At 33.4% G+C, this 25715-nt stretch overlaps 3 protein-coding genes and 1 long non-coding RNA gene across 5 annotated transcripts; 2 read left to right on the plus strand and 2 right to left on the minus strand.

Moving 5' to 3' along the window:
- Positions 1-294: 294 nt before the first annotated feature.
- Positions 295-6313, minus strand: LOC149479649 (ribosome biogenesis factor Nop53). The gene is made up of 8 exons (XM_089708089.1): positions 6145-6313; positions 5787-5952; positions 5121-5337; positions 4266-4444; positions 3410-3529; positions 2447-2667; positions 1584-1780; positions 295-499 (listed from the first exon to the last, which is right to left on the minus strand). Exons 1-8 carry the CDS (start codon positions 6264-6266, stop codon positions 312-314), a joined length of 1410 nt encoding a protein of 469 aa, XP_089564215.1. The 5' UTR covers positions 6267-6313; the 3' UTR covers positions 295-311.
- A 236-nt stretch (positions 6314-6549) lies between these two features.
- Positions 6550-16810, plus strand: LOC149479650 (THAP domain-containing protein 1-like). 2 transcript variants are annotated; one of them, XR_016317233.1, is made up of 3 exons: positions 6554-6969; positions 7077-7589; positions 16741-16810. XR_016317233.1 is itself a non-coding variant. In XM_089708126.1 (2 exons), exons 1-2 carry the CDS (start codon positions 6786-6788, stop codon positions 7253-7255), a joined length of 363 nt encoding a protein of 120 aa, XP_089564252.1. In that variant the 5' UTR covers positions 6550-6785; the 3' UTR covers positions 7256-7676. The 2 variants fall into 2 exon arrangements, 1 of the variants encoding a protein (XP_089564252.1); XM_089708126.1 differs by lacking the exon at positions 16741-16810 and having other exon boundaries at positions 6550-6969; positions 7077-7676.
- On the minus strand, positions 8299-9472 carry LOC149479651 (uncharacterized). Its single transcript, XR_016317234.1, has 2 exons — positions 9369-9472; positions 8299-9050 (listed from the first exon to the last, which is right to left on the minus strand). It is a non-coding gene; the product is annotated as an uncharacterized LOC149479651 (long non-coding RNA).
- Positions 16811-16953: 143 nt separating the features above from the next.
- LOC149479652 (uncharacterized) lies at positions 16954-24075 on the plus strand. The gene is made up of 5 exons (XM_089708104.1): positions 16954-17002; positions 17083-17126; positions 18822-19303; positions 21912-22115; positions 22974-24075. Exons 2-5 carry the CDS (start codon positions 17096-17098, stop codon positions 23139-23141), a joined length of 885 nt encoding a protein of 294 aa, XP_089564230.1. The 5' UTR covers positions 16954-17002; positions 17083-17095; the 3' UTR covers positions 23142-24075.
- Positions 24076-25715: the final 1640 nt, after the last annotated feature.

Raw genomic sequence — 25715 nt, forward strand, 5'->3', positions numbered from 1 at the left:
CGACGGCCGCCATTTGTGGTCATCTTTCGTGAATCGTACTATATCTTGTACTATGTATCAACTATCAATGTACAGTTTTAACTTTCCTACCATTTCATTATACCTATGTATAGATTAAACACAGATCAATTTAAACGTCAGTATTTATAAATAGACTATATCTCCTCCTTACTATATGTTACTACGTTGCTTATCTTACGAGCGTAATAATATTATTGAAAGTAGCAATGGTGCATTACACAATATACAAGCTTATAGACCACATTAAGGGCAGCAGTAAATAAAAAACGAAACTTCATTCAAAAATTTATTCACTTAGACACAGTGATTTTGTTCTTTTTATCGATATTATTCATATATTTCTCGACATCCTGGTCGGTGACCTTATGGCCTGCTTTGAAGTAGCTCTTGACCCTACGTTTCTTCTTCATCATGACCCTGGAAGCCGCAAGAACTCCGCGCCTTTGGAGCGACTCGAAACGCTCACGGAGAAGGTTTTCTGGAAAAAGGATTATTTTTAGAAAAGGGGTAATTTTACTGGAGATTGCTGTTTAATAAATCACTACATAGTATAAAACAAAGTCGCTTTCTCTGTCCCTATTTCCCTATGTCCCTTTGTATGCTAATCTTTAAAACTACGCAACGGATTTTGATGCGGTTTTTTTTAATAGAACGAGTGATTCAAGAGTAAGGTTTTAGCATATTATTTATTAGGTTTTAGGCAAAGCGGGCGAAGCCGCGGGCGGTAAGCTAGTAAACTATATAGAGAAATTGTTTTAATTCAGTGGATCTGTCAGTTGGTAAGCTTTTCAATTAGGATATTTTGCCTTTTATTCTTACTAGAGACATAATATAATGCGTCACATAGAAGGCTCATTACCTAAAAACTGTATCTACTCCATATGCTTGAATATTAAATAATTAAAACTTTTCATTCAATTATCTATATACATGTATCTAAAAATGAAACCCGTTTCGCGTTGTCACGGCATCACGTGTGAACGGCTGAACCGATTTCGATAATTCTTTTTTATTATATTCCTTGAAGTACGAGGATGGGTCTTATGTAGAGAAAACGTAAATATGTACCACGGGCGAAGCCGGGGCGGACCGCTAGTACTAATATATTTTTACGACTGAACACTCTTACGCAAAGTATCCCTTAATTTTGTTTTTACAATTACAAAAAAACTCAGGATTTCACTACATAGTATAAAACAAAGTCGCTTTCTCTGTCCCTATGTCCCTATGTATGATTAAATCTTTAAAACTACGCAACGGATTTTGATGCGGTTTTTTTTTATAGAACGAGTGATTCAAGAGGAAGGTTTTAGTATATAATTTATTAGGTTTTAGACAAAGCGGGCGAAGCCGCGGCCGGGAAGCTAGTTTATTAATAAATCTAAATGAAAACAAAAACATAGAATATTAAATAATCTTTACATACATTTGTGCGAATATACGAAAGGAATCCACTATTTACCATAACCATCATTACCAAAAATTAATCGCAATACCTAAAAAAACACACATTTCAAAGAAAAAAAAACATAAAAAATTATCTATAGTGATAAATAACTCACTACTAGTAGACAGTGTCCTCAAATCGCCAGACAATTCCTCCGGCGGGACAAAGTCTGGTTCCCTCTTGGGCGTCTTGTGCGCGTTAAGTGCGGGTAATGCTGTTTCTTCTAACTCTTTCTTTTTGAACTCTTTCTTCTTTTTCTCTTCTGCGAGACGCTTCTCCTTTTTCGTTATGGACGCTTGCAATTTGCGTAACCTGGAATAATAAATAATAACAGAGTTTTAAAATTGCTTTATTTTGAAATGGTTCTGGTAGAAGGATTTTTTGTAGACAAAAATATTAAGAATTTTTTTTAAATTTTTTTAAGAATAGCTAATAATAATTAATCACGCGGCAGGATTCGAACCAGCGACATTCGGCGAACCGTGGCAAAATACTGTATATAAAAAAATTCACTCAAGGAACATATTGCATTACTTTTTAAAGAAGAAAACTGGATTCAAACATTTACGAATATTCATTATGGTCACAACCGCGAATCGAACGTAATACAATCTGTTAAATTGTGTATTTTATTGCATGGATTGTAAGGGTCAATTACATGGATGAAATCTCTTTAGCTTGGTAAATGAAAGTAAATCTATGCCTTAATCTAGAGAAACTGAAGGTAATCTAGAGATACTGAGAAAATAAGTTGTTTTTTGAAAATTCCAGCCTGTATACATATACAGTGTGGAAATTTTCGATGGGCTCTGGAGGGAAAGTACTTTAAATACTAAAGAATTTTGCTGAAAGGAAACATTCCTTTATTTTTAAAAAGAAATAGAATTGCATTCAAAGATTTCCGAAAATTCCTTTGATCGGGAATCAAACTGACTAAAAATGAAAAAAAATTAAATTTGTTTCGAGTTCTTTACTCACTTGTAAAGATCCGTGATCTTCTTCTTATCGATCTTCTCCCGTTTCCTCCTCTCTTTCTCCTCGATCATTTCCCTCTGTCTCCTCCTGGCTTTATGATCTTTCTTCTTGTTCTGTACGGGCGGGTTGATAGCTCTATATTCACCATCGCTGTCTGAATGTTCGTCTGTCTGTGGCTTGTGAGGTTGTGGTAGACCTACGCTCATTTCTTCTATCCATTGATTCTGGAAATAATTAAAACGAAAATATAAAATTGGGAGGGTAGATTTAAATATTGAAGATACGACTTTTACCTATATAAACATAATATTAATAAACATAAACTTTTTCAATATAGATTAATGCTTCTTTATAATTGTTATGAAATGTTGGAAAAAAAGCACAATGTAAGAATTTACATATTTCCATACGTCAAATATAACTGAATGAACTATACTTTATTTTGACAAAAATTCTGCTATAGCTTTCTAATGTGATAGTAACTCTGAATATTGATTGGTCTGTCTGTACATTCTTCATGCCTCAACCACTGAACCGATTTGGATGAAATTTGGTACACAGATGTTGCTGACAGCTAGACTTTAGAAAAAAACATATCATAGGTTTTATCCCGTAAATCCTACAGGAACGGGAACCATGCGGATTTTTCTTAGACAACGCGGGCGAAACCGCTAATGCAAATTAAAATTTCTAGTGTCTTACTAATCTAAAGTCTTTTACAATTATTATTTAGTAATTATATGCATCTTCTATAATATAAAAATGAATCCCAAAATGTGTTGGTAAGCGCATAACTTGAGAACGGCTGAACCGATTTCGATAATTCTTTTTTTATTATATTCCTTGAAGTACGAGGATGGTTCTTATGTAGAGAAAACGTAAATATGTACCACTGGCGAAGCCGGGGCGGACCGCTAGTGTTTAAATAAAAATAGCAGTTCTGCATTAAGTAAATAATGTACATACATGTTTAGACTGTGGTGTAATCTTTCTGAACATCTTATTGGTGACACGTAAGAGATGAGCTTCCTTCTTCATCATTTTCTCCTCATGCTGCACAACTTGCTGCAGTAAATCTTGGTGTTCCTGAAGACAAATATATAAACTTGAGATTTGAGAATAATTTATTTACTTTGTTTGTAAAGAAAAGATGTCAAATCATCACAATGATTTGAAAAAACATCAATTTTTTTAATACACAATTTGCCTCCAAAATTAAAACATAAATAGCAGCGACTTTTACAATGACGAAAATTACACAGAGAATATACAAACGCATAATCACATAGACATTCTGTTCATTTAAGAATCATAAAAAAATGTATACATATGTTTTTATATTGTGTTTGACTGACCGGTTGGCTTGGTTGGTAGTGGCCCTGCCTTCCAAGCCAGAGGTTGTGGGTTCTATTCCCACCCGGGGCAAATGTTTGTGTGATGAACATAGACGTCTGCTCTGTGTCTGGGCGTTAATTATCTATATAAGTATTTATTTAAAATTATATAAGTATGTATGTTTATCAGCCATCTGGTTTCCATAACACAAGCGAAAGCTTAGTATGGGTTCAGATCGTGCCAAGTGTGAATATTGTCCTGCAATATTTATTTATTTATTTATCTATACTAATATTATAAAGAGGAAAAGTTTGTAATTATGTATGTATGGTTTTCACGCATAAACTACTGGACCGATTTTGATGAAATTTGGCACAGACAATCTTTAGACCCTGAGAAAGAACATAGGCTACCTTTTATTGCGAAATATGTACCACGGGCGAAGCCGGGGCGGACCGCTAGTTTATAATAATATTGAAGAACAAACCTGGAATGACGGGTTATAACTGACGCCCGGGTGCGGGGGCTCCACAGCAACTCTCGTCACTACCGTCTTCGGCAGCGGGGGCTTCGCCCTGAAGCGCTGCGTTGTGTGAACATTGTGCAGTTGGGCCTCCGGTGATATGAACTCTTCGCAAAGGGAAGCTGGTATTCCTTTTGCTTCTACTGTAAAATAATTCTCAAATATAATAAAAAAAAGAAAAACTGATCCTTGATAATTGTACAAAATTGGAATTAAATCCGAATGTTTTAAGTGTGTCAAAACCAAGTACATTACATAATATGTAAGCGACATAATAAACATAGAGATGAAGCTAATAAAATGGTGTTCAAAATAGATGTAATCCTAGAAGATATAAATTGGAAGTTTAAACGGAAAAGCTACTTATAAGCAACTTTTCATGGTGACAATAATGTCTTATTAAATCTAAACATAAGTATAATAAATCTGTAGAAGGGTCAATTCTGTACATTGAAAATATTGAAAAAATAAATAGCAGGGGGTGTTACTGGATCGATTCCAAACCCAAATATGTGATTAATTTTTTTTTTATAAGATGTCATTGTCAGAGTTACTCAAAATGGAGAAATAAACAATCCATGCGAAGACCGACATCCGCGCGGAGGGAGTCGCGGGCGGAAGCTAGTCTTTAATATAAAAATGAATTGCAAAATGTGTTTATTAGTGTAAGCGCGTAACTTGAAAATGGCTGAACTGATTTTGTTAATTATTTTTTTATAATATTCCTAGAAGTACGAGGATGGTTCTTAAGATAAAACGTAAATATGTACCACGGGCGAAGCAGGGCCAACAGCTAGTATAATATAAACATTGACTTACAATCCGAAGTACTCCACAAGTTCTTATCAAACGTTTGTCTGATAGTTTTAGCCTTCCTCTTCTTTTCCCTCGCAGTTCTAATGTTTTTCTTTGTCAGTTCAATTTGTTTCTGCAACACTCCCTTTTGAATTTTCCTGTTTGTTGTTAGTTTCGATAAATCTGACGGCTTAGATCCTGTCGCTTTAACAGTATTCCTTTTCTTGTTAGGATCCTCTACCTAAAACAATGATTAAAATGGCATTAGTTTATCATCTCTAAATATAAAAATGAATCCCTGTTTCCCTTGGTCACAGCATCACGCGTGAACGGCTGGACCAATTTTGATCATTCTTATTTAGATGTGTTCGTTATTGTGAGAAGAAAAATCTAATGAAAGAAAATCTTAAAGAAATTGCGCCATAATATAAAAGAAAAATGAAATAACATAATGGCCATGTAAACTTCACGGGTTTGACAATTTGCTCGAAGACAGGACAACGTCTGTTGGGTCAGCTAGTTCAATTATAAAGAAAATAGTTTCAATTATATAATCCATACAAACTGTACCTGTCTATCCATAAATAAGCCGCCTAATAAAATAACAATATTGCTGCTTCTTATATTCATAAAAAAATGTATAATATCATACAATAAAATCTGACAAATAATGTTAATTTTAATTATTACCTTAGAAGATGGGAGTAGTATTTGAAAACATTTTGGAGTTTCATTCAATTTAGCTCTCTTTTGCTCCTTGGCAGATAATGGTTTAACATCTGGTTTGTCCTCCTCCTTTCCTGCGCCGACGGTATCCAACATAAATATCTCTTCATCTTTTTTTGTATCAAAACGCCTAAAATTGTAAACGTAGAATAATCAGTAATTCGTTAAAATAATAATCAATTTATTTCATTTCATTTCCAGAGTTGAATATCAGTAAATTTGATAGAATCATGCGTTGGATGGAATAATTTCCTATTACTATAATGTAGGTAATAATTATGTTTAAAAAAATAAACGTAACAAAATCACAACATAACCTTACCCCAATCTTTCTTCCAATCTCTGATCCTCTAAGAAATCTTCTACATCGCGGATATCACTATGTTTACGCCACGCTGCTTTATTCTTTTTTGATACACGCTTCTTTTTCTTCTCAACAATCATTTTTAATAAATTTTATTAAAAATCACATGGACAACACACTGCACGGTTGACAGGTTGACAGTGTTCAGTGTTGCGAATGAAGAATGAATGAAGCCTGAAGGTAATTGTCATCTGTCAGTGTCAATGTCGGTCAAGAAATATATAGATAACTAGCGGTCCGCCCCGGCTTCGCCCGTGGTACATGTTTACGTTTTCTCTACATAAGAACCATCCTCGTACTTCAAGGAATATAATAAAAAAAGAATTATCGAAATCGGTTCAGCCGTTCTCGAGTTAATACGTTTTCTCTACATAAGAACCATCCTCGTACTTCAAGGAATATAATAAAAAAAGAATTATCGAAATCGGTTCAGCCGTTCTCGAGTTATGCGCTTACCAACACATTTTGCGATTCATTTTTATATATAAGATTAATCTAATGGGGAAGACAACTGTCAAAGTGGCGCTGTATACGATTGTTCCAAAGTATCTGTCAAATTGTATAGCATCATATAGAATTTCTTCACAAATATCATCAAAATGACTAAATGTTGTGTAATTGGGTGTAAAAACGTTGGCATTCACAAATTCCCAATAAATCCTACTATAAGAAGAAAGTGGATAGCTGCCGTAAGGATTAAAAACTTTGAGCCTAAAAAAACGACGAGGTTATGTCGAGGTCATTTTCATGAAAATGACTATCAATCATTAAGTGTGACTACAGGTGAGTGTTATAAACGTTAGTTCTTTCATTTAAGATAGCCTCTGTAAACCTAAATTAATAACATTACATAATGTCAAAAAAAACATAATTGTTCATCTTGTTTTTAGGTTTGCCTTGTGCACACAAGTTTTTAAAGAAAGACGCAGTACCGAGTCTTTTTTCATGGAACCAAAAGAAAATATCAGCCAGTGCTTGTGCAAGAGACGAAAGACATGCAAAAAGGAACCTTCAAAAGGGTCTTTTTCAACAGCAATCAAGTGAACATCCATCTACTTCAAGTGAGTGATTTTGAGCCTTAACTGTAAATATTCTTTTTGGTCTGTGGAACGTTTGGAGCTGCTGCGTTTGTGACTCTGTTATTAATATTATTTTATCTTTGCGCATATGCAGTATAGCAAATAATACCACACCAACATGTTTGCAGTGTGCTTCAGTACCTGCTCCGGCAGGACATTCACAATGACATTCCTCAATACCACCCTGGTCATCTATCTTGATGTCAACTTGATAAGAAAGTTTTTTCATTGTCTTCTGAACATTTTATATAGAAGTATCCACCGACAAATGCAGATCTTATCAATAAGAGGAATCTGGCTTCATATAATTTCTCTGACGCATCGGTTTTTTTGTTGAATCTGCAAAATTACAGAAAACTTTAGTATTATTGTAAAATAGCAACAATCATCACAATAAATTAAAACCATTAATTATAGATTTACCTTTCAAAATAATCTATAATATAAAAATGAATCCCAAAATGTGTTGGTAAGCGCATAACTTGAGAATGGAATAGAATAGAATAGAATAGAAAAACATTTATAGAATGGCTGAACCGATTTCGATAATTCTTTTTTTATTATATTCCTTGAAGTACGAGGATGGTTCTTATGTAGAGAAAACGTAAATATGTACCACGGGCGAAGCCGGGGCGGACCGCTAGTATCTAATAAATTGTCTTTCAATTGGTGGTAACAAAGAGTTACTATTTATGTCATGGCAGAGGCGGCTCGCCCTAAGGAGCGCTGGTGCAGTGAACTCCCATAAATAATTATAATAAAATCGTACTCCTTAATTTCATTATTGATATTAATTATTACTATTTAAAATCAATCGTAATCGTAAAAAACTACTGTCAATACCAAATAATATATCCATCATTCCATCATCCCATACACCTGTATAATACTGTATTATGTAACGCGCGAAGCGGAGCGCTCACGATTGCGCTCCAATGAAAAAAGATTTAGTACATTTCCTAATACGAAATCCAATAGGAGTGAAAGAGAAAGTTTGCCAGAGCCCTGCGCGTAAAACAAATATTTTCTATGGAAAAGTAGCAAAATTCGGAGCGCCGCTCCCGCAAACGTTGCCGGTTCGTTTTTACCGCCCGGGCGCCCGTACACAGGACAGCGATTGCGCGCGACGTTGCCACTCCTATATAAACAAACACTCGAGTCAACTTCAATGCACGCGCGCGAATGCAAATTCGGGAATTTTCTAATTAAAATCATAAGATACGTGTTGAAATAGTCTGTAGTTATCAGTATTACTTGTGAGTGTTAAAATGAACAATTATAATGTGGCGTTCATTAAAAAGTGTGTTAAAACGTTATAAATTCGGCTTGAATTGAAAGCTAAGGGACCGCCACGGCCTGAAGTTGACCTTACGCAAAAATGTACGACAAAAACGAAAACATATACCTACGCGTGTGTTTAAATCCGAACAATATTATGTGAAAACACCGTGGTTGTGTGGTTGTGATGAAAGCAACAACAGACATTCGTAAAGCTAGTGCTTTACGAATGTCTTGTCGCTTTAAGTTATAGATATTTTTGCACACCAAAAAGAAAGACGTATGTATTTCCTTTATAAGTAATTTTTTTGATAAATTGTACTGCTTTACACCATGTATTTTCAGTGTTTTAGTTTCAAGTGAACACCCATAAAATTTTGTCACGAGCCACCTCTGTGTCATGGTACATCTCCAGTGGTGGAAGTACAATAGAGGGTTCCATAATCCATTGCATTTGGAGAGATTTGTGATGTATTAAAGTTAAAGTTTTTATCATACAGCTCCAACCTGGAAAAAAAACTATTAAACATCACTCTATAGCCCTGAAAGTTAAAAAAGCCATATATTAGTATGTATAAATATAATCCTGAATTACTTTAGCCTCAATAATTCTAACTTAAATACTTAAGATTAGTTACACAACTGTATTCTTTGCTACCATAGAAAAATGTGGAAAAACATAATAAATTTACAAACTATTGAATAATAAGTTACTCAGTTATGATATTAATTGTTCAAACATTGTAAGAGAATTGATTTCAAAGGTCCAAGTTGGCCTAGACATATGCAAAAACAAACATACAGAATTTTCTGTAGGAGTCCTACCTTTCCACTAAATCAGCTTTTCTTCCTTTTACAGAGGCCCCTCTTCTCTTTAACTCAGCTTTGAGTTCAAGCACGCTCCAAGTAGCATACAGTTTCGCATCCATGTTGTCTAATAATCGACAGTAGTCTCCCCAGAATGTGTTTTTTTTGCTTTGTTTACACGCTTCAAGATTGTCAAACTGACGCCATTAAGAACAACCGTACGCAGCGCCATCTGACTTCTGAGGACTGAGATATTTAGTTTTATCTTGCCATCCTCATTAAGTTCATGGATTGAATCTGATTCAATCACATTGAATCAAAAAATGAATATTTTATGATATTTTACACATATCAATATTGTATTATAATTAATGAGTGTTTAAATAGGCAACTAACACAACGCTCGATCTTTTGTGTTAAAACGGCATACTATCGAAAGCGAAAAAGAATTTAAATTTAACAGAAAAAGTTCTAAATGAGACAAACTTTTTTGCATTGCTGTTCATGGTCTCGTTATTCAGTAATCATATTATACAGTATGCAGTTAAAGTGTTGTTAAAGATGAGTTCATATCCTGTACTAACTGAATTCTTCTTCTTTTATTACTAACTAGCAATGCCCTGCGGTTTCACCCGCATAGATAGCTATTTTCTGTAGATTGACACTTAAAAATTCGTTATATCTTTTGAATGGAATATCCAATTTTTTTAATTTAAAAAGTATTTTGCTGGTATTGAAACAGTCTATAATAAAACATCATTTAATGGGATCAGGATTAATAAATGTGTATGGATAACATGGTTTGATTACTGTCGGCACTTCTATTTACTTTGAAAACGTAAAAAATAACTACTGACGATGGACATAATATGACTATATTATGGTATCGCGGACTTTCTTGTAGATATTGATCCATTCTATAATACCGTACAACATTTTTTTGTTCTATCTTCAATAGATTCCTCAGCGCACGCCGCGCCATGGCAGAAGTTTTATTGAGGAATTTTTGACACCTTGGGTTACATTATTGCATTTTTGGTAAGGATCTCTAATTTTTTTGAAAATGCTATATAGCCTATGTTGCTCAGTAAAGATGCAGCTTTCTAATGGTGAAAGAATTTTCGAAATCGGTCCAGTAGTTTATGCGTGAAAACCATACATACATACATACTTACATACATAATTACAAACCTTTCCTCTTTATAATATTAGTATAGATTACCATAGCCCATGTACACTAGCTTGTGACATAGGTAAATACTTAGGGTAAGTATTATACTTAGTTATAGATGGTTATAGAAAACATCGAACACGCAATTTTTTTTTTTGTGAAATGAATGAAATCCGTCGTACAACATCAATTAGTCTAAAGAAGACGGCTAATTACAAACATACAGGTGAACAAAAAGCTTATAAATAAAATAAAATAATAGTTTCATACTCAATAAAATTACAAAGAAAATGTCTACAGGAATCGAACCTGTAACCGTGCTTACGGAACATCAGTTTCATAAAGTTGGTCACAAGTTGATCAACACAGCACGTGACGTTATTGCACTACTTACTTACAATTACTTAGAACCGTAACGTGTAGACTGAGAGATGGGGATTTTTATTAATATTATTATATTTAAAAAAGGATTTTAAGTAATAGTAACGTATACGTAAGTGATATGGAAAAGTAACAGATATTTCTATTATGGTAATAGATTCCATCACTGAACTCAACTAAAAACTTCTATTAAATACATATAGAGAGTTAACATGTGTTAAGATTTAAATTGAACGTGAAATATGAATAATATTTCACTGGAAACTAGACAATAAACGTGTAGGTATTTTTTTTTATTCGAATTTGGAAACTGTAAAAAATGTTTTCTTTTATAAATAGTTACTTAAATACATTTTTTTATAAAACCGTTCTGGTGAGCCTTCTAACCGTTAATTTATAATAATTTATCATGTTCGACAGCTCTTGGACTACAAATTTGGTCCGTAACTTATCCGTTATAGAATGAAGTGTAAGATTGAATTAATATTGACAAAAGTAGTTTTTTTAGTTTTAAAGTAATTGGTGACCGATTTGTAGCACACAGTACATTCAATTTAAAAGGAACTAGCTGTTCACTGCGGTAGAAAAATAATTTTTATACCTTGAGCTATTATTAATAATAGCTTTATGTTTTTAAATACAGGTATATGTTATTCTTATGTATAATCTATATCACTGCAAAGTCTCATCCAAATCCGTCCAGTAGTTTTATCGTAAAAAAAAACAATTACCTGCATACCTACATCCATGAACACAGCTCACTAACTTTCGCATAAATTATATTATTATATTAGTAAAATTAGTAGTAGTAAGTAGTGATATACAGAAAGATTAATAAATTATAAGAAATATAACTTATGAATGTTAGTGCATTCATAATAATTTTATTGTTCTTATTTCAATTGAGGGTTATAAATGCGCAAGTATACAACCCAACAATGTTTTGACCCAGTTTTAAACCCACGGCCCTCTCAATCAAGCACGCTAACCACTACACCCACTGGGCGAAATACAATCAAATAAAAGCTTATAAAAATAGAAATAAAATTTTACTCAAAGAGCAGGCCAAGGTAATATTCACGATTTCAAACACATTCTTTAGTTTTTATATGCTCAAACAAAACCATATTTCAAACTTGCCTTGATGGATTTTTACTTTTTGTAATATAGCTTCTGCCTGCGACTCCACTCGCGGTCATGTTATTTTCAAGACTCGAGACAAATACAATAGATAAAAATTATATTATGATAATCCGTATAATTCGCGTATGTGTGTGTCTGTTTGCATTGTTGTTTCTGAAAGAAGAAGGATCAGATTAATTCGTAGTTCAAACAAAATTAAAATCTTGTTTGTTGCTGTGTTTCTATATTTGATGGAAAGAAAACGTCTCCAGGAAATCCAGTTATGGAATTGAAGTCTACTAAGAGAAGCGAATCATTATTTTACTTAGATAAATATAAATATCATCACGCCCACGCAACTTCGTCTGCTCCACAGGTATGCTCTCAAGCGCATATTTTTTTCTCCTTTTACGTCATTTTTCATCGATTCCTAGATGAAGCTCGTCAGGTTTTAGTAGGTATCTATAGATAAGTATAGATGAGTTCAGATTATAATCTTCTTGATATAATATAATTTAATGTAGACTATAGTATAGCAAAACGCATAGCGGGTCCAAACTGGATACAAATAGCGCAATCCAGAGAAAACTGGCTACTTTTGGAGGAGGCCTTTACCCGCAGAGGGGTTCCTACAGAATAATAAAACATAATACTACGTAAAACGTGCATATAAAACCTGGAACTATCAACCTATTTAAATTTTATTTGTGTTATTAAAACTCTTGATACATTACTATAAAAAACAACTAATTCTGTAAGTGTGTATTTTCTGAAGGAAATAAAAGGCTTTTTTATTTTATTTTATTAATGTAGACTATCAATTACTTACACTTTATATAAATATGTATATAAGCAATTGATCGGGAAATAATAATTTGTAATAAAGCGTGGTTTCGCGTGAGCACGCAATAATTGTATTTATTGAATTATGTATGATAATGAGAGTGTTTTTTTCATGCATCAATAATTGTTTCGTATGAAGGTACACTTCAAACAATTTTACTATACATAACTTGGAAAAAAAATAGAATCGAGTTGTGAGATTCCCGCGTTTTTTTGACACATGGACACTATTATTACCACTATTATAGGTCTACCAGAATCTGATGGCATATTTATATTTATAAAATAAAAGATTTTCATGTGGCAACTTTATTTGACAACTATCAAATTGGTTGTCAAATTATTTGTCTTCTTCGCAGTTGATGAATAATTTTTAGGATTTTGTCTAAAAAATCTTCGAACACGTCGAAAAAGCGGCTGCGATCACAAGCAAGAGGTGTTGTTTACAATGTGTATAGAAAAACATTCGATGAAGAAGGGTCAGAAACATAACAATTTTCAATTTTGAAGATTTTATTGGTAAATTTGACTTACCCGTTTTGATACTTTTAATTAAAAATATTATAAGTAGGAAACTATAATATTTTTTGTTGATTGCAATATAACTTCAATATAATTTTATGAAAACTTATTACAGGAGTTTCCAATGCGGCTATCAGTCAAGTCTAAGCTATCCAAGTCAACTTTATAATGTGTGTATCTGATAATACTTACGAAAATAAACATAGTTTTATTTTATTTTTGTTTTATTTTATAAAAAATTATAAGCAATCTAGTTTTGATCTGCAGTATCATTATATTCATATTTTGACATGGCATAATGATAATGATTTAAACAAATATAGGTATGTGTAAATAATAATATTTCTAATCTTCTTATATATAAAATTCTCGTGTCACAATGTTAGTCTGCATACTCCTCCGAAACGGGTGGACCGATTCTCATGAAATTTTCTGTGCATATCGGGTAAGTCTGAGAATCGGCCAACATCTATTTTTCATATGTACCACGGGCGAAGCCGGGGCGGACCGCTAGTATACATATAAAACTAATAAGTATATTAAGTATACAATATACATGTAATTATGTACCTACATAATATTAGTGGATATCTCATTAATAAGTACAGTATTGTCCACTTATGTAATGTGACTAATGATGTAGAGGACAAAATAAAAAATATAAGTATCAAGATCGTTCAGTCCATTTTCCCTAGGGTTGCACACTCAAAATTTTGATTTCCCTAATTGCCATCAGATTCTGGTTTACCTATACTACAATTTCAAACATTGCTGTCTATACTTGACTACAGATATCCTATTAGGTATTAGGTAGATAGTTATTAAAAAATATTTTTAATTTTTATTAGAAAATATTAAATATTGATAGTTATCTAAATGTCCAGAATATATTTTATTGAATTATTTAGATAGAAGTAAAGGAAAACCATTTTTTTAAACGTTTAACTTCCTAATACTAGGCGTTAGCTTCTATTAAGTATCCTGTGCCAATAAATGTAAATGTAAAAAGTTAATGTTAAAAAATGCTATGACCATTGAAACGTGATTTTATAAAAAAGTCTAATTGAATAAATAAGTGGTTGAGTTTGAGTTGAAATACATCAAAAGTCAAAACCAGCATCCATACTTAATATGTATTATAAATGCGAAAGTAACTCTGTCTGTCTGTCTGTTACTCAATCACGCCTTAACTATACTGAACCAATTTGCATGAAATTTGGTATAGAGATATTTTGATATCCGAGAAAGGACATAGGCTACTTTATACCCCGGGAAATAGGATAGGTTTTATCCCGGAAATCCCACGGGAACGGGAACTATGCGGGTTTTTCTTTGACTGCGCGGGCGAAGCTGCGGGTGGAAAGCTAGTATGATATATAATATTTTTTAATGCCGATTGAACAGAGAATGCAGGTTTCTTCTTTAAGTATGATATATCTGTCTGTACCTATACCTGAAATCGGTGTCTATCTTTCAAAGAAAGCATTTATTTCTGTATTATTCACTTTTTTAATTAATTAGGTAGGTCGGTAGGTACCTTTTTTTTTTTTTTTTTTTTATAGTGGGGAAATCTTCTTAGATACCCCCGGCTCCCGGGGATGGAGCCGTGGTTATGTCGGATTCCTACCGACTAAAACCCCACTCTGTTCCATCGCGCTGCTTTGGACGGAACTGCGGGAACGGTTACGACTCTACCGCGTGTCCCGCCCAGCAGATGCCCGTTTCCAGGCCCACCACTAGAACCCCCCTCGCTGGTGGCTGCTGGAACGAAGGCTTACGCCACCAACGTGCAGACAATGGATTTTTCCCCGCTCCATCATCCACGTTCCCCCGAACCCCCGACACCATCACCGTCCGGCCGGAGGGTGCACGCCGGAAGGTCCTCCGATGTGTGAAATACACGTCGGGGGACCCTCCGACGCACTTTTATAGAGATTACCTCGCAGCCCCCACCTCACCAGAGGTGGCGGCCCTCGGTCCGGCCCCACGGACCGGATTACGAGTTGGCAGACGGCCGTTTTACAGCGGCCGCCGCCCCACACTTCTCTGCAGGAGTCTCCGCGCGTCATCACAATGACGCGTCGGGATCCCGCCCTCCGCTGCACGGCGTGGCTTGCTAAACCAGCGAGCCCGCCGCGCCGCGACCACTGGCCGCCATCCACCGCCGCATAAAAGCCGGCTCCTCTCTGGCCCACAAACAGGACCTCTGCCGTCGGGTCAGTCGAGGCTTTCCAACCCCAACTGCCGTTCAGCGCCACCTTTGCCTAGTGGACGAAGGGTCCGCCAAGCCACGACCTCTGGCCGCCATCCCACGCCGCACACAGCGGCCGCTGGGCCACACCTAGCCCTGGCCGTCGGGCCGGTCGAGTCTCCCCGACTCTAAACCAGCCGTTCAGCCCCTCGCTGGTCCAATTTCGCTCCACTCAGAGGGCCATAACTCTGAGCTACTGAGCCCCTCCGCCGCGACAAGGCCTGGACCGTTGGGGGGAGGTCGGTAGGTACCTACTCTTTCACATTTTTATACGCGTTCGGTCAATGGACTTTCCTTATCGAATGGACCAGATTAACAAAAGAATTAAAGTATTTCTTAATAATTATAAAACGTTATTTAACGCAATTTCAATTATTATATAAAAGATATTGACAATGCCCAAGAATGGTTTTTGTGCAAAAATCACGATTTTACGACCAAATTGAATACAGTCTAGAATGTATTGTTTAATTTTCTAACTTTCAGATCCGCTTCATAGGTTTTAGGCTGAAAATTAACAACCTAGTTTTTAGAGAAAAAAGGCTTCTTTAACTTGCAATGATTGAATAAGGAATTGTAGATGTTATGCAGTTTGGTTGCATAAATTATTCTTTTTTTATTATATTCCTTGAAGTACGAGGATGGTTCTTATGTAGAGAAAACGTAAACATGTACCACGGGCGAGGCCGGGGCGCACCGCTAGTTTAATATAAATCTTTCAATCAAACGTATAGATACTAAAAATGATATACCTATAATAATATTTGCATCATACGATCACAATTAATTTTAACATAAAATCAATAAATCAAGAGTCAACGGATATGCAATACATATGCATATTATAGAGCTGTTAATACCACTCCAAAAATTGTTTTCTTAATAATTTATGTCGCACAATATGGAGCTAATATTATATTATATACTATATAATTTAAAAGAAAAACTGTGTATTTTAGTTACACAGTTTTTCACTAAATTATATTTTATAAAGGTTTTTCCCGCAAAGCTCAGGAAAATAGATTCTTTTTTATTTTTGTATCCGGAAAATGAAAATTTAAGTTGTCATATCTAAGATATCGATTTGTAAAAATAAAAAGGAAAACTCACGTTACATTCAAAAATCTTCAATCACGAGCAAAGACAAATAGAACAATACATCAAATCGTGCTACCACAGACAACGAATCAATTCGTGATACCGAATACCGATTCCCCCCTCAATAGATCCGCGCTCGTCTAGCTTTCCGCTATCAATCTTACAATCACTATAAATACAAATACCAACTATCTGTCCGTACATTTTTATAACAGCGGGCATTAGCGACCCCCACAATTTTAAACAAACAGACATTACTGGAAGGTAGTAACAGTGCAGTGTTTTTTTTTTGAGGATTTTTTTTTGCATAGATAAAAAATCATATCGGTGTTTTGTGATTTCAGACCGCCTGGCATCATGGCTTTTAGGGCTGTTCTGTTTTGTTTATGTAAGTTTTTTATTTATTTTTATGTTAATTAGGTAACTATATTTAAATATTGTTGTAAATTATTTCGATTTATTATTTGAAAATTTGAATTTTTTTTCATAATTGTGAATTAACAGTCAGACAAATTTAATTATTTAGTTCATTTAATATTTAAAATTCTTTAGATTTTAAATTGGAATTAAAAATATCACTAATTTGCTAATGAATATTATTATTAATAGCAATCCCTAGAGGTTATAATATAATTGATTTTCTTATTAAAATTTCATATTTATTATTTATTTTCGTAATAATTCAAAATGCTCAATTTCCATTCATATCATAAATTGAGGGAAAATTGATAAGACGATAAAATAAGATAATAACTATTTAATTAATGATCAATAGGCAGTAACAAAAACCTAAATGAATAATTTTTTGATTCGCTTTTACGAATCAGTAAGTACATAGAAATAGAGAAAGATCTCTGCGTAAAAAAATAAAATAATAATTTTATATTAACTAAACCTTTTTTTTAAGTAAATAATAGAAAAAAATCGATCATGAGGTCAGAGTTGAGTTTTTCACCCGCGTTATTCGGGGTATCGTGATGACGCCTGACCACTAAGTCACCCATGATCCCAATTTCCATTCTGCCAAACAATTATTATTTAATTCCAAACGAATTCACTCATTTAAGATTATCTAATACCTAATTGTTACTACAACAAAATCTCACATCAAAGTTACGTACAACAAAATAATAAATCAAACAAAAAGTATATTACAAAATGATTACAATTGCTTACTAATTACGCGTAAACACGTAAACAGATAGCATGATAAATACAAATATTTGTGCGTAACATTTATATAAGTTTCAGTTATGTATTGGAATCCCCAGTGTTTCCTTACTTCCGTTCATAAAACGTAATTTTCAGCACTATCGCTTTTACGCAATTATGTTTTAGGTATATTATTGATAACTAATAAATTATTTAACACCGATAATAGCATAATATAATAATGTAAATAATTATTTACTTGTAATAATATGAATGTATAATATATTCAAATTTAAATGGTTGAATGCGTTGAGATAATAAATTTAGTAGGTGTACCGTGTAGTTGATATGTTTTTAGAGGAAGGAAAATCTCATGTTCAAAGACATGGTTGTAATCGTATATCAATGGCAGTATAATATATCATATTATATTGTAGGACGTAGGTCATTGACAACAATTTCCCTGGCATTGGTGAAAATTTACAGTGAAAATTATAGTTCAATCAACTTTAGTATAGGTTACAACCAGTTCTATGAATCGTACGCGTGGTAGGAATTAACCTACCCAATTCTCATATTATATCTAACATGAATAGGATTTAATAATAAACCTAGTACTTAATTGAAAAAGGTTTTTTTTTACACTCATCACATTTTGAGAACTTTTAAGTTAGGGGTTGCTAGAAACTGATGGGTTTATTTTCCATGCAATGCTTTTTTGGTCGCAAAAATGGAAATATTACGAAATTTAAAACAATTTTAAGACATAATATAGTAACGTTAGTTACTACAAACTGCTAAAGATAGCTTGTAATAATACGGTAATTTTATGTTATATATGTACTTACCCACAGAAAATACATTCATATAAATTTGCGGTTACGTTCTATTCTAATAAGTACCTACTCCATGGAATGCCATTATATTCCAGGTGCCGCATCACTAGCAACAGCCGCTCCCGCCAAACGTGACTCCCAAAGAGCCGAATACGATTACGAATACGAGAACTCCGCCCAATCCCAGCAGCCAGCTGAATCAAACCATTATGACGCATATATCCAAGACGTTAAGGCCGCTACTTCTGGCGACGGCAGCAAAAAGGGCTTCAGCAGAGGCAGCGGCCTGCGAACGATAGCTGTAGGATCAGCTAATCAAGCGAAAACAGCGCTCGGCAATCAGCAGGCCGCTGCGTATCAAGCGGCGTATGTGGCTAAGAACACGTTAGCGCAATCAGCGGCTCAGTCTAGTGCGACAGCGCAGGCAGCGCTCGCTGGGAAGCAGGTGATCCTGTCGGGATTGGAACAACAAGTCAGAGATGCCAAGGTAGCGCTGCAAGGAGAAGAAATGCAGCTGCAACAAGCTAAGAGAGCTGCACAGTCCGCAGCGCAAGCCGCCCAACAGGCTATGCATCAGGTATGACTTATTTTCTTGTATTATTTTCTTTCATCTTATGCATTTATTTTTACTTTATTTATGAGTGACACATATAGATATGATTCATCTTATGCATTTATTTTTACTTTATTTATGAGTGACACATATAGATATGACGTACCTAGTTAATTATCGTAGATTTTTATGAAAAAATGACTTAAAACTTCGTTCGAAGATTATTCATTCATTTAAACTTGAAATGAATTACGAAAAGCTTATGAATAATAGATAATAATTAATACTTACCTACTTTAAATTAAATATGTAGTAGGTATTGTGAAAATTACTTGTAAACTAACAACCACTTTCAGTGAACCAAAAAATTAATAAATTTGCCGTGAAACGCAATTAGGTATCTTAATGTTGAAAGTTGAAACCAATGCTAAAATTCATTTTTGATTTAGATATGCTAATAATGATACCAATCAGACAAAAAAAGTATTCAATTATTTTCTTCTCACTGAATTTTGAAACAATGCTTACCTATCTCGTAATAAACGCGTTAATAGCAATCAATATAAGAGCAATAATATGTCATCTTCCTCTAAAAACATAAACTCTGTCCGATATCTAAAAACCTGAAAAAAATTAACAATGTATGCTCTAGTTTTCTTGAAAAAGAAACAAACGCGGTAGGTTAAACGGAAATGTAAATAAAATGCACATGAAAAATAGGTATAAGAACCTATGTCAAATTATATGTAGATCCAACATTTTTTAACCTTCCTCTTCATCTTGATAATAATTGGAAAAATTTATTAAAAAACTTTAACAAAAAGAGTTGCCCGTTATAAATCTTATCAAAATAGTTAATAGTAATTTGTATCACACAACATTTTAATTTCTATTAATTCTTTCAAATAAACCTAAATTAGGCAATCCAAATATAAATTGACAATGGACTAATTTAGTTGTCACTTGGGAGCAAAAAGCGATTTTTTACCGGCATCCAACGCAATTATTCAGAAATACAGTTACGTAGAACCGTTTGCGTAATTTGTCACAACTAAATTAAAAAACGTACAAGACATTTGCATTGCAGTCGACTGCTTGCTATAATAATCAATTAGTTATTTAAATTTTCAAAAGTATCTAATAATAAATAAATTGTGATCAATATCAAAGCGACGCGACGCACGTGCATAATCATAGAAATACGAAGGTATACGATTTTAAAACGAACGATTTTAAAAACTTTCGCATAGTTTAATTTGTATTAAAAATAATTTTACACTAGAATTTATTAGTCGTGGCATATTCGTCAAAAATCTTCATCATTCTTTACTTAATTGCTTATTTGTTTAATAATTTATTTTTACGCAAAACGGAAAATGTGTTCAAATTAGTTGTTTCGGTACATTTAATTAGAAGACTTGCTTGTATGTAGCCTTAATTAGTCAATTATGCCCCTTTCAAAAACTAATAAAATATATTTAAAAACACAGATAGTCTAAACAAAATCAATCAATTTCATCCATGAATAAGTACTGGATAAGGCAAACATTTCGACATAGTGTTGCGATACTCAGGTGAATTTACCCAACGCTTTTCATCTTATTGTAGTAATATTCCGTAAGATCTATCGCTTGAAATGAACTATTTAGCAGACTTATTGCTTTTCATAAATTACCTATAACTTTTTGGAACCTGCTCTCCAAATCTTATCAAAAAATTATATATTGTTTAAATAACATGTGCGAGTTTCAAGCTTTTGCCAACTTTTGCGTTCAACCAGGTTGAAATTAATAAAAGTACCTAATTAATATGTACATCGTACGTATACTTATCAAAATTTGTTTAACAGTTTTGCCTACTTGAACTACAACCATCAAAATTAGTCGAGCGATTTGATAACAATTAAATTAATTATGAGTTATGATTATGTAGTGTCATGGTCATAACTCATAATATAAGAATAATAAGCCAGTTTAGCACACATTCTTAATTTTTATGTTAAAAACATCAAATATTCTCCAGGAAAAATTAATCTATAAAATTACATGGTGACGTAACTTCTTTGCACTGCCACGCTCCACTTACTGCCCATGACACTGGACTTCTTTTATTCTATACTTGTCAATAGGTCAGTTTATTTCACATCGAAAGTGAATTGAAAAAGTAACTGACTTTTCTCTGTGCTTATTTGATAAAAGTTGTATTTAAAATTTGAGATTTTCGGATATTGAATCTTCCGAATTTTCTTCCGTTCATCATATTTTTTATTTTCATATATTTTCTTTCATTTCAGTATGACCAGATGAAAGAATTATATTTAGGTAGAACATTTTTATACTTATTTATTAACAATAAGAGTAATTTCACATATGCTTACAAAAAGCAAAAGATTTTTTTCAAGTTATAACTACAATTTGAAGATTCAAAACAAATCTTATTAAATTAAAATTTCTAACAAATAATGAATATGTCTTCCTCAAGAAAATAAGAATAGAGCACAGCACTTTTTCTTTTTAGATTGCCAATTTTCCTCGATGAAAATAACAAAATTCTTAACCTTAGGTAACTACACATCTTCGATATAATAATATTATTTTTTTACACATTTATATATGTATAAACAAACCAACAGGTAAACGTGATCCAAGCCGCGCTAAACGCAGCACAAGCAACGTCAGAGAATGCGAACGAAGCGGCCTCGCAAGCGGCGGGCGAGTTGGGCGCGCAGACAGCTATGGTCGGAGCGGCGCGGCAGAGGTTGAGCACGCTGCAGGAGCAGCTCAAGGGAGTCAGGATTGATTTCGAGGCGACACAGGCTGCGGCTAGGAAGGCACAGGTAAGGGTTGATGTTTTGTTTTATTTACCGACCTGATAAATAAGCTATTCCATGGGTTTTTTCGTGTTAAATCGGTCATTTTCATATAGATCAGTCTTATTTGTGAATGAAAACATTTGCAAAACAATTTGTTTTTGATCTTAGGTACAGAAGGAAGTTTATAAAATTATTCTAAAATAAATCTCTCAATAGCTTCATGGTTCTAAACTACTTTTTTAATTTAAAATTAGCACGGTTCAATTAAACAATATTTAATTTAAACAGGGTTGGATGACAATGGCTCCGATGTTTATTATAGAAGATATCAAAATATCGGTGAAATTTTAAGTTCGCTATGTAAATTATCTGATATCAAATAAAGTACTTGTTGACCGACAAACCTTTTATATTTTCATCCTTCCATAATTTCTAAAAAACTAACGTTATTAGGACAACTCTATATTTTCAATTAATCGCTTCTATACATCACATTCTCTACCATCTTAATCTCATTTAGGTATTTTCTTTATGTTCCTTTTGTGTGTGTATTTTGTTTATAGGAACAACATCTAAAATTTGTGTGTCTTATTACTACATATTATATTCTAATCCCAAGTATATGATCTTCCCGCGTGCATAAACTTGTAACAAACTTATTAAATACTAGCTTTCCGCCCGCGGCTTCGCCCGCGTTTTCAAAGAAAAACCCGTTCCCGTAGGATTTCCGGGATAAAACCTATCCTATGTCCTTTTTCGGGTATCAAAATATCTCCATACCAAATTTCATGCAACTTTGTTCAGTAGTTTAGGCGTGATTGAGTAACAGACAGACAGAGTTACTTTCGCATTTATAATATTAGTATGGATTTCCATTCACAGGCGGCTGCACAGCAAGCGCAAGCGAACGCAGCCGAAGCAGCCGCCAAAGCAGCTGCCGCGGGCCTCGCGCAGCACAGCGACTCATCCCACGAAGGTACGAGCAGCGAGGAATACAAGCGACAGCCTGAAAGCCAGGACTACTACCAGGCGGAATACCAACACCAGTAGATTAGGGGTTAGGGGTTACAAGGGGTTTGTAGGAAGGGGTTTACAGAAATCTCGTAGAGGTAGCTGGTAACTCCAGAATGCCGGAATACGTATTACTGGTGTCTAGGTTAACTGTTTAGGGGTTTGAGGAAATTAATTTATAACTTGATGATTTCATAGTAGCATTAAAATACAATAGGTGGCACCTAAATTAACTATGTTACTAATGAAGTAAGATATCTCAAAGATATTTTAAACCAAAGTTCATTTCAAATGCACCTCGAAAAGTTTGATGATACAAATAAATACTGATATCCAACTGGTTTTGCAGTTGAACCAGTAACTAACCCGTGTAAAACAATAGTATTTATAACAACAATTAAAAATCATAATTCAAAGTTCAAACGATACATACTTTGAACTACTGTTTTTGTGTAAGCCTAGACATCAGATTTAATTAGTAAAATAAATTGTTAGATATTGAAAAAGGTGGGAATAACGCTATATTTATTAAGATACTGCCTTTTACAATATCAGCAATTACACCTAGTTGTAAATAAAGAGCTAGCTAGATAGTTGAGTTCTATTTAATACTTATTGTGATATATTTTTTATACTTCGTTTTTATAACCTACATTTTAAGGGTGACCATAGAAACAGGATTTTTTGGGATACCTATTAACATATTTTTAACTACTAATACTGACCTGCAAAATTTTAATTTAATCATATTATTCTTATTCATTCAAAAATAAATTATATTCATATACTTCCAAATAGTTATGGTTACCCTCAAAATATTTATTAATCTGTTAACAAAACTTTCGTTTTTGTACAAATTACAAAAATGTAAAGTGAAACCATCTTAAGAGCAACACTAACTAGACAAAGTGCGATGTCCAGGAAGATATAGTGATGTAGCAAATTTGTTATTTAATAAAATGTTTTGTTACAACCATTTTGTTATTTTAGACTTGACTGTTTCTCGACTTTTGACGCAACTTTGACATCTCACTTGATCTTCTGACTTGACTAACCCTTAACTCGCTAACAAGGTATAAATGCACGTATTCCTTTTAGGATAGAGTTTATTTTCCAATGCAACTAATTACTGGTTCGTCTCATTCTTTCTTATTAAAAAGAAAGAGAGAAAACATTAATTACTCACATAATATAAAAAGGTATAAAAACGACACTTAACACAAGTTTAAATTAACATAAGGGCAGGAAAAGAGATCTATTACACTTACAAATACCTACCTATTTTTTTTTTAATTCTGTGTACAATGGCATACTAATTATAATGTGAAAAAAAATGCTCACAATGGCATAATTGTAATATATCTAACATTTTTACCAGATCATTCAATATTTGAAATACCACGTTAATAGACGCCCACGATTGGCCGGATGGCTTAAATAGGGTGTCCACAAAATAGTAATTCAGTATTCATTTAATAACGCTATTCGTATCGGGATGAAGCATAACATCAAATAACTAATTATTTTAAGAAAACAAGTACATCTAAAATATTTAGGTACTTTTTCAATCAGAAAAGAAATAAGAAATGAATTCACATGGATTTTTAAAATAATGATTATATAATAATTTATTATACCAATTTTATACATATACATTGTTGTACACGTACGAATGTCGAAACTTACATTATATACAATTTACAACGTTATCTCATATAGCACAAGACTCATTTTCCTTTCAGAACGCCGTCTCAATCCAGCGAAACCGCACCAGCTTCAAGAAGAATATAGCAATGGCCTAAAAACATTAGATTTTTCACCCCAATATTTAAAACCTAGGGTCGTTTCGGATACACCTATTGAATTCTATCAAATTTCACCAGAAAATAGTGAAACACAAGAACAAAATAGCGAAATAGTTCACCTTTTAGATACCGAAGCATTCGCTAAATTCCCTACTTTTAACAGCGAACATTTAGCTAACGTACAAACGAATAATAATTTTGGGTTCGAATGGTAGATTCTATCCATCTTCGTGAAATTTGACAGAATTTATTATTAGATTAAGATGTAGAGTTTATAAACTACATCATGCATTTATAAAGTGTAAATACCTAATTGTAATAAATTTGTACAATGTACAGTCTTGTAAATAAGCATATATAATGTAATTCGCTTTTATGTACCTTTGTTAGATATTAAATATATGCATAGTTAGCTCAAGATATAAAAATATCGCAGGAACTCGTTATTGCTGGTATTTCTTAAGCTTAAGTATGTATTGATAGACAGCGAAAATGACAAAAAGAAGACTGCTTTTGGTAATGTAGACACAGGTTCTCGCAAAAAAATATAAATTAAACAAGCATAACGTTAAAATCGTTCCAGAACCAGTTAAAGAAGAACAAGAAGAAGCTGATGATGAAGAAGACTGTGAAGAATGAAGGAGTACAAAATATTAGCCAAAAATAATCGAAATGTGTGATATAAAAGTATTGAATCCTTAAACTATTATGCTGTGTAGGTACTGTGATTTAGCATACGGATATTAAATGGTAATTATTTACTGAAGTTACATGGAAAATATCTCTCTTAGTTTTGGATGGATAAATT

The sequence above is a fragment of the Colias philodice genome, chromosome 20, assembly GCF_061535455.1.
Source record: "Colias philodice isolate Cphi_HAF_F1 chromosome 20, ilColPhil1 Martin Lab GWU primary, whole genome shotgun sequence".
NCBI classification, from domain to species: domain Eukaryota; kingdom Metazoa; phylum Arthropoda; class Insecta; order Lepidoptera; family Pieridae; genus Colias; species Colias philodice.